The sequence below is a fragment of the Schistosoma mansoni genome, chromosome W (assembly GCF_000237925.1).
Source record: "Schistosoma mansoni strain Puerto Rico chromosome W, complete genome".
Taxonomy (NCBI): domain Eukaryota; kingdom Metazoa; phylum Platyhelminthes; class Trematoda; order Strigeidida; family Schistosomatidae; genus Schistosoma; species Schistosoma mansoni.
Window position 1 is genome coordinate 31980078 of NC_031502.1, and position 9732 is coordinate 31989809.

Here is a 9732-nt window from a genome sequence, read left to right on the forward strand (position 1 = left end):
TCAGCTTACTTAACATATCTTCAAAATACTGTTAATTTGATTTGATATTTTTTGTTGCGGAAAATATTCACATTTGAACTACATTCAATCCAGTGTAACTGTGGTTTCATTTGAAATATCTACAATTTTTGTTTATCACTTCCCTAATTCTTTTTTCTCGTAGACTGTGCTTGTACACAGTATTGAAAACTACCTTCTTTCTTCTCTGTTTTCTATCCTTCTTTTTCCATTAAACGCTGATGTAGGTAGGTATATATGTAGGTGTTGATGGTAGTGTCAATGTTTTTCTTCTCTTCCAATTTCAACCTACCTGTTGGTGTGCTTGTGTATCAATAAGTAAATATCACTGTGTAATAAAAACAATCAGTTACTATTATGTACATTAGCCAAAAATAAGTTTTCACCATAAAAATGAACATGTGTATGTATGTATAAATGTGTTTATGATTTCAAGAACCAGAATGTCTAACCTGTCCAATCACAAATACACAAAACAAATGTCACAAAATATTTTGATTGGTTCTGACAAAAAGTATCAATTTTTTTCTCGAAAACTTTCTGTTTTTAGTTTTTTGTTCTTTATCGATCAGCTTTCTGTATTTCATGTGGTGAAAAAGGAAAAAGCATTGTTGGACAATAAGGCTGTAATTATAACAAATATATAGTGATATATAAATATACGATAATAGTCGTATAAGCAAATTAACTAGCTAGATTTCTCTTTACCTTGCATTTTTAACGTGTTTTTTCTTGTATGTTTTGACTTGAATGTGTATAAATGAGAGTAAAAAAATCCTCTCCGTTCTTTTTCTTTTAAAAGAAAGCATTCTAGAGTGTAATATATCCAGTATGTTGATTTCGTGAATAATCTATTTATCAATAGAACTTAACACATTAAAATTATAGATCAGAAGGAGTTTTTTGTGTATATTTCAATATTTTCATAGTTGAAATCATGAGTCAATTGAAGCTAGACCACCATGGAAAACCTGGGAGCACTGGACTGCTGTTTCGTCCTATTATGGGACTTCTCAGCAGTGCACCCCTTCTGATCTATAATCATATGCTCACTAGTGACTGACTGTAAGGAATGTTTCCTTGAATTCTAGTGGGAAGCAGTGACCAGTAGAGTTCAACGAAGTCTGTTGTAGAGATATCAACTCACTGAAGACAATTGGTGAACGGTTGCTCAACTTCGTGGATCAGTTGAAGTTAGACATTAACACCGTTGGTTGCCGGCTCAGTGGTCTGTCGGTTAAGTGCTCCGGCGCGGAGCTGGTAGGTCCTGGGTTCGAATCCCGCGGGTGCGGGATCGTGGATCGTTGAAGTATATACATTTCAGTTGCTATTTTTACTCACTGTTATGAGTTATTTTTATTATATTACATGTATTGATAGAAATTAGTCTTACTGCTTTTTTTGTGATGTTTAATTTAAGGGATATAGTGACCAAGTGGGAAAAAGCAACATGGTATTTTCAATCCTTGTATCACAATTTTAAAACACTTCCTAATCTACTTCCGTGTTAATGGTTGAATCACTAAACTTTAGTACTCCCTCAAAGTGTAACTCGTTTAGAAATAAACATTTATGTACTTCGGTTGCAGCTATATTGTTTATAGTGAGGGCTAATGATGCTTCTACCGGCTGCCTGAGCTAAAGTACATTTACAGCAGTGTGCATTCTCAACTAACTGGCTGAAAGTTGTGTTCTTTAACCAGTGGATCAGGTGTCCTTATAGCTGTGTGGATATCCGTCAAGGGGGCTTATTGATAATTACAGTGATTTTACTATTGTTTCAAGCGTATTTTTTTTAAACTGTAAATCATTATCTTTTTTATTTGAAGTAATATCACGATTTATTTAATCTTATTTCTTTAGTGTGGAAAAAACTGCCCTACTTGTCAGGACGTCACTTCAATACCAGAGCAAGGAAGTCTACAGAAATGCGTAAATAAATCCGAATCTTATTCAGAGTCCGAAACAACTATTTCTTCTTCATTACTTGTACGGTTCACTAGACACTTCGCTTTTTTCATTACTAGTCATTGGAGTGTACAGTTGTGTATATGCTTATTAGGTCTTGGATTATTTTGTGCAGCTGTGCTTTGTGCAACTTTTAAACTACGCTTAGGTTTGGATTGGTCCAGTTTAACACCTTCAGATACCATTGAATATGGATTTATAAAAACGGCAGATCAAGCTTTTGGTTTGAGTAATTTTCATATTATTGCTCGTGGTTCTGATCTGCCTGGTTCTCGGCCGGTATCTAGTCAGTCACTAACACAACATACAATTTCATCAGCTTCCAGTGGAACTTCTACCCGATCTCGTGTAAGCTTGGCTACTGTCGGACGAGGGATAGACTTTCCAATGCAACAGCGCCGTCTTCGTTGGATGTATGACTGTTTAACCAGTGTCTCAGGTGTTATGTTATCTGGACGAAAGGTGTGGCTAGATACAATGCGTGACTGGTTGGAAGAGGTACAAAATGCATTTGATAAAGATCGTAAACGAGGTTACATTATGGATAGTGGATACTGGAATGCTAACGCAACTGAACTTGGCATTCTTGGCTTACGATTAATCGTTCAAACTGATCGTGGTCCTGAGTTAAGTAGAGTAAGTCTTTCAGCTAGTCACTTTGAACTTTTGCAAATGATTTATTCGCCTTATCGTGGATTCATAGCTTTTTATTCTGCCTTTCATTTTCTTCTCAGATTAATACTGGTCGCATAGTACGTGGTGATATAATAGATCCGCCAGCTTTCTATACACTATTACGCGTTTGGCGTTCCAAAGATGCTTTGAACTTTTCTTCTCTACCTTGTATTATTTACCCAGAACCAAGCATAGTTCACGTAGGTCGTCTAACTGGTCCTGGACGTCCCTCTGATCTGCATGCATTATCTCCGGCTGAACCAATCGAATTTGTTCAAACAAGCTTTTACGCTGTAGGTGTTAGCGAGATGAATTCACAGCTTGATTTAGTTCAGGTAATTAATTTGATTATGTTTTCATATTAGTTATTTTTATGAATCGTTAAATATTGTTCATAGTTTGTGTAAATTTATTTCGTGATTTATTTAAAACTATTGTTTTCTCCTTGTAAATGTTTTCAATTTCAAACTGTTCAAATACATTTCTACTATAACTTGATTGCGATAAACGATTTAAATAATCTTTGCTGGAGTAATACTAGTTAATGCATTAAAAAAAGCAATACGAAATTTTCTGTTTCCACTCATTGCTTGCTCTTACTGCTATTGAGAATTATCGACAAGATGAACGCTTCAAAAGCAAACAAAACAACTGTTCAATATTTAGATTGATTATTTAGTCCGATATTTAAATATAATTAAAAGTTTTAATTCATCAAGACATACATAGGTTGTGTTAGCGTGCACTGGAGTTTCGTCGAGATAATTCATTCCTACGCTTGCGTATATCACTCAGCCTTATAACTGTTATTCAATACTTCTCAACGATGATCAACCATACATGTTTGTAAAAACATAGAGATAATGGCATATAGATGTCAACAAGTTGCTACCGACAAAAATGACATTTTTTATCGAATAAATTAATTAAATGGCCTAATAAACTTAAACGGCTACAAATTCAATTGTAAGCAAGATTGTTATAAGCATATATCAATTTATTCGAATGAGTGATTTTCGTAAGTTTGAATCTTAAAAAAATATCGTGATAATAGTTGAATTTATCCATCCATCTTAAAATATATAATGTAATGTGCACGTCTTATATGGACAGACATAAGTAGTATGTAACAGGCATAGGAACTGGAATGCTTAACAGCAGAATACTAAAATAAAGGGAAGAGGAGGGAAAACATTGAGCAGTCGGAATAACAATTAAATTGGAAGTATGGTGGGTTATGTAAAGGACAGCTTAAGAAAGATTTTGAGATGATGTATTTGATGTATGGTTTTCATATTTCACAAAGGCACTGTGATTTCTGATCAAACAATAAATTGGTTTACCCTACCTGAGTTTTCATTCACTAAGATATTACAGCGGGAAACTTTTAATGATAGAACATTTTTCCAGTAAACATCTTCAGTGTTAACAAATTACATTTAACTGTTGCATAATGTATTGGTAGTCATTATCACTCAAGTGAACTATACTTATTGATATTATTTAAATTACTTGTTACTTTATACTAGAATTTGAATATTATATAAGTCATTCTATATGCCTTTGCTTAGTTTTTATGATTGTTGTTTCTTTTATTTTTTTATGTGTTTAGCAAATTCGACATATTACAGAAACTGCAACCGTTCAGGGTGTTCCAGCTTTTCCTACTGGTGTTCCATTTACATTTGTTGAACATTATATTTATTTGGTTCGAGAGACAGCAATTGCTTTCGGCATATTTTGTACTGTAATTCTGTTTACTGGATTAATTTTATTCTCGTCTCCGATTACTGTTTCACTTCTACTTATAGTTGGGGCTGTCGGTGGAGCGTGTTCTGCTATCATCGGTTTAGTTATTCTTAATTTGGCTTTAAATCCTATTTCTGCTTGTTTGTTACTAGTGTCCAGTGGTTTAGGGGCTAGGATATCTGTTGGATTTCTTGGATCGTGGCCAGTATCCCATTTGTATACAGATTCATCTTCTAATCGGTCAACTCGTAAAATATGTTTATGTCAGTTTAATTCATCATATGGATGTACAGTATCTGATTCAGTTCAATTTTGTACTCGTGTTCACAATCCAAAATATGATTCCAAACAAATTACACTGTCTAAATCCCCTTCATCTGCTGTTAATACTACTATTACTGTTTCGAAACGTCGTCAACTAGTTAGGGGTCAAATAGTTCGTATACTGAGTAATCATTTTACTCCAGCTTTTCATGCTACAGTTGGACTTTTGCTAGCGTTATCCTTACTCGTCGCTGCTCGTGTTCAGTTTATAGCTGAGTAAGTTCTTCTTTTGATCTTAATAGTAATAATGATAATTTAATAATCGTCATCCCTTAGTATCCTTCAATGGTTTTGTTTTCTTTATTTATTTGAGCACATAAATATTGGTACAAAGGGTCACCAAATACATAAGCACCACGCAATAACAATGGGAATGTGAAGAGACAGTGAATGTAAAGTGCGCATAAGAAAACGGGGAACAATAACGAACAGGAATTAGTGTATGAGAGTGAAATAACAGTAATAGGAAAGGCATTTAAGTTAGCAAAGCTACAACCAGAAAAATCCTTCCAGTTAAAGAAGTTACGTCCATTTTTGTGAAGAAAATAAAAGTTACAGCATGATCGTCACTGGCTTCTATCCTGAGCCATATCTGATTACGTCTCTAGCCACTGTGTTGCACCATCTCCCGGACCCCAACCAGGGAGTCTGGAAGGACAAACAGAATCCAGCCCTTTGTAGCTTTCTTTCATACCACCACACCATGTCATACACTGACCATCTCTCCGCTTTTTCCAACCAGTCCCAGAGTCGGCAAATAATGCACGACGTGGAATTCTCTGGGACGGCATTCGTAGAACATGTCGAAGCCACTGAAGTCGGTGCTTCAAGATGGTGACACCAGTTGGATTATCGTCTCTGTGCCCGAACACACGATGCCGAACCTCTGCATTACTAACATGGTGTTGCTACTGGATGTCAGCAATCCTTCGGAGACAACGATGATCAAACACAAAGTCGTCTAACATCCTCAACTCGGAGAGGCCAGGTTTCACAAGCATAGAGCAAAACTGCTCTCACCGACGCGTTGTAGATCCGACCTTTTACAGCCAGACTAACATCATGAAGGCGCCAAAGATAGCCCAGCATGGCATAAGTCGCTCTGGCTTACGTGAATCAGTCTCATTACTCTCGCCACCACCAGCACTTATGAAGCTACCTAGATACTCGAACTTCTCGACTACTTCAATCTGCTCACTACCCAGGGTCAGTATAGGATTAGAATCCCGTCAGTCTTGTGGAAGTACTTTGCAGTTCGAGGGTGCAAAGCACATACCGTACCTATGGACACTGATTGTCAACTGATTAAGTGCGAATTGCATGGCTTGGGCATTATCACACAGTAAGACACCATCATCCTCATACCCAAGGTTAAGAAGTCTTTCTCTAAGCAATAGATTCACATCGCCATTACTTACATCCATCAGAGCTGTTTCCAGAATGTCATCGATGGCAAAGTTGAAGAGGAATAGTGAGATTGGGCAACCCTGTCTAACCCCACTGCCTGAATGGAACAATGGAGAAAAGTGGTTGTATGCCCTCACTCTACCTGAGCTGTTTGTATATAGGGCTTTTAGGCTGTTAATAAACTTCTCTTCTGCACCTAGAAGCCTGACCTCAACATTCAAGTCTTTGGCTAGTACCACAATATCTGTCGAACGCACTTTCTGTAGAAGGACTGTTAAGTGGTGGTAAAACTCATCCTGGATCGCATCTGTACTGCAATCTGTCAGAGCATGGGCGAAGATGACGTAAAGACATCGTCCCTTACACCGATTTCTTCTAGTTTATCTCCTCGTGGCACACGGATACTTAGTCTGTATGATTGATCGATGCTGATTAACTGACATTACGTTTCATGTACTTCAGTTATATCCCCTTAATAAGTTGAATATTTTTAAATTCATTTTTTAATTGTCACTCTAGGGTTGTGGAAATTGTTTCATTTTATCGAACCGATCAATTTTAGACTGCCACTGGAAACGTTGAAGCACTGGATGATTGTTTCGCCTTAGAATGTGGCTCCTGAACAGTGTGCATCCACAACCCTGTACTCGGGATTCGAAACCAATGCCTTCGGTCTTGCTGGCGGTCGCTTAATATTTAGACCATTGAGCCAGCATCCACTCTAAATTAGTTACTTATCCAATAATTGTTTAGTGTGTGTGTATTTTGACGAAAATCGTAAAAAAAAGTCTTTTCAGTTTTTGAATGCTGTCGTATAAATTAGAGTTGTTTTTTAGTTTTAAATAACCATTTTCTGATTAGAACAAGCTTATGTATTCTATTGGAGCTTGCTTTTGTTCTATTAATCATTTACCTCTGAAAGTGCAGTTGATCAGAGTGGGTATTTCCTTCTTCAATCACAAAATATAATATGATATCATGTACTAGTTATGGTGTATTACTTGATCGATGCGTTCTGTACTCGAATTATTTTATGGATTGAAAGGATTTTCACATAAACTGTAAAACGATGGATTTTTGCGGGAAAATAAAAAGGAAACTAAATAGAACTTCCAATTTCGAATGTTCAACATGAAGATATTGTTATTAATGTTCATCATCTACTGAATTTTCTGTGCCTGATCCAACACATTGATCCTACCCCAACTCACCATGTGTTGATCTATTTATTTGTTATGGTTAATCTGTGTGTTGTAGTTTATCATTTAATCACCATTTCTTAATTATAGTGCATAAATCTGTTTTTTCTTCTATACTCTTTTTTACAGCTACTTTTTCCGTCTGATCGTTATTGTTAGCTTTGTTTGTTTATTCAATGCTGTGTGTTTGATACCAACTATCTGTTATTTGATTGGTCCATTTCACAGCCGTGTAAGTACCTCTTTTTAAAATAAATATGTATATTAATTGATAGCATTTTGCAGTAATGATTGCTTTTGTCTCTGGTATGATATGTCGTTGTTTTTTGCAAATTTTTTGTTTGTTTTTTCGCTTTGGAAAGCACATATGCAACAGCGATCAATATTTACCAAACTGTCGACTTTAAATTAGGTACTTATACAATAATTGTTCTGTGTATGTGTATCGTGAAAGAAATGGGGAAGAAAATAACCTCATCAACGTAATTGTTTATGTGATGCTTCAAAATTTATTGATTCATTTCCTGTTTGTAGTGTTCCACTAATCTTTTTGAAGGTAATAAACAAGTTCTTTTCTCAATTCCGGTAGAATTTGTTTTACTCTGTTGTAGTTAGTATAAAGCAAATAAATACAATTGGTGAGAAATAGTAAAGCTGCCGTAAATAATAGTAGTAATGATAATAACAACTAAATGCATATTTATGCATACTCATAATTATAACAGCTTGTTATTGTTAAATAATTTAACATCAAAAGATATCTTACAGTACAGATCGAATTTTACTTAAAACTAAACATTTGACCTTTTGGAGCTATTGGTGTAGTTGCTATACTCTATTATGCGTGTTATGTCCTTATGCCCGAATAATTATATCACGTGATACGATAGCCAATTAGAGACACCGACTTATGCGACCAAACTAATGACTCATAAAGCTGTACGAGCAGCCTAAGGTTTTTACTGGTTCTCCAATATAATAGCTCTGTTACAACTCATCCGGTTTAGTCCAAAACGCCAATATCAGCCTCCGTGATACGAGACATATATTTCAGATATACTGAGTTAATATACAAATAAACCAGACCTAATCATACCATAAAACAGAAAATAACAATTATACAGGATCAAGCCAAAAAGTTGCTGTGATTATGAGAAACTGATACTAATAAATTGGGAATATCTTAAGAATAGTAAATCATATGACAATAGTCAATAGATCAAATGGAGGCTTATGATCACAGGAATATGAATATACATATAATCTAGTTACTTAACAGTTATATAATAAGAATATTCGTATAATGTTAGTCTAAGTGTTGTGAATTGTTCAAGGTCGTCGCTAATTTGTTGTGACGTTACAAATTAAACAAGGACGTAACTCGCGTGAATTATCCGCCAGTAGAATACGACTTATACGACCTCAACACTGTGACAATCAAGGACGTCTAATCAGTATGAGTAATCTCGCATCCTTATTGGTCCTTAACCCGCCTAGCCCGTCCACTTGAGTCCAGAACACCAATAGCAGCCTCGGCAATAAGAATCGTTTATTTCAAGCATACTTTGTTTATATACCAGACATGCAGACCACATCACACCATAAAATAGAAAATAATATTTGTACAAAACCAAGCCAAATGTGGCTGTAAGCGTGGGAGACAATAATCAATAAACTGAGTATAATTTAGGAACAGTAAATCATATAGTAATAATCAATAGGTCAAAATGAAGCTTGTAATAAGATGAATATAGATATACATGATCTAGTTACTGAATAGTTATACAATAAGAATAATAGTCCAATAGTAGGTCCTGCAAGTTACCCGTACTTATGTCTTCGATACTACATAACAATAAGTAATTCCTAACGGTTACCATTCATTTATTCTCGTCCGGATATAACAATGCGACTTCGTAATAGTAGTCATATAGATAACATCTTGATAAAAATTCAATTGAATACTTCTGTGTGTTGTTGCGAACGTGTTAATTTCAATTCACATAATTGGTTTCTAATAGCTGAAATGTTCAACTTCAGTCAACTGGTAATATTGCACTATTGTAATGCAATATTAGTCAATTAAATAAAAGATTTGAATTTAGTTGACTTAAAGCTATAATTCTTGTATAAGCGGAGAAAATCGATGATCTTTACATAACAGAATTTAAAGTTGTATTTTAATAGTCCCAGTTCACAAATTGATCGCTACAGTTACTAATCATAATTCTCGTCTGGATATAACTTTAAGATACAAACTAAGGTTTGGGCTGACGAATAACTGTCTGGGTAGTTTAGACACGTGCTATTGCCCGTTTGAAATCAAAACAAGGTGATTGGGAAAATAGCAGCTCTAAATTTAATTATAAATACACATGTACATTATTGCCCA

At 35.2% G+C, this 9732-nt stretch overlaps 1 protein-coding gene across 1 annotated transcript in view; it reads left to right on the plus strand.

The window, feature by feature from the left end:
* The window catches only part of Smp_131940 (putative patched 1), a gene marked incomplete at its 5' end in the record, with an annotated part of 35519 nt that overhangs the window by 20291 nt on the left and 5496 nt on the right, over positions 1 to 9732 (plus strand). The window contains 5 exons of the mRNA XM_018789394.1: positions 1928 to 2254; positions 2366 to 2622; positions 2721 to 2996; positions 4274 to 4950; positions 7470 to 7572. Of these exons, the coding sequence (XP_018654842.1) occupies positions 1928 to 2254; positions 2366 to 2622; positions 2721 to 2996; positions 4274 to 4950; positions 7470 to 7572 (1640 nt within the window). The remainder of the gene's footprint in view (positions 1 to 1927; positions 2255 to 2365; positions 2623 to 2720; positions 2997 to 4273; positions 4951 to 7469; positions 7573 to 9732) is intronic.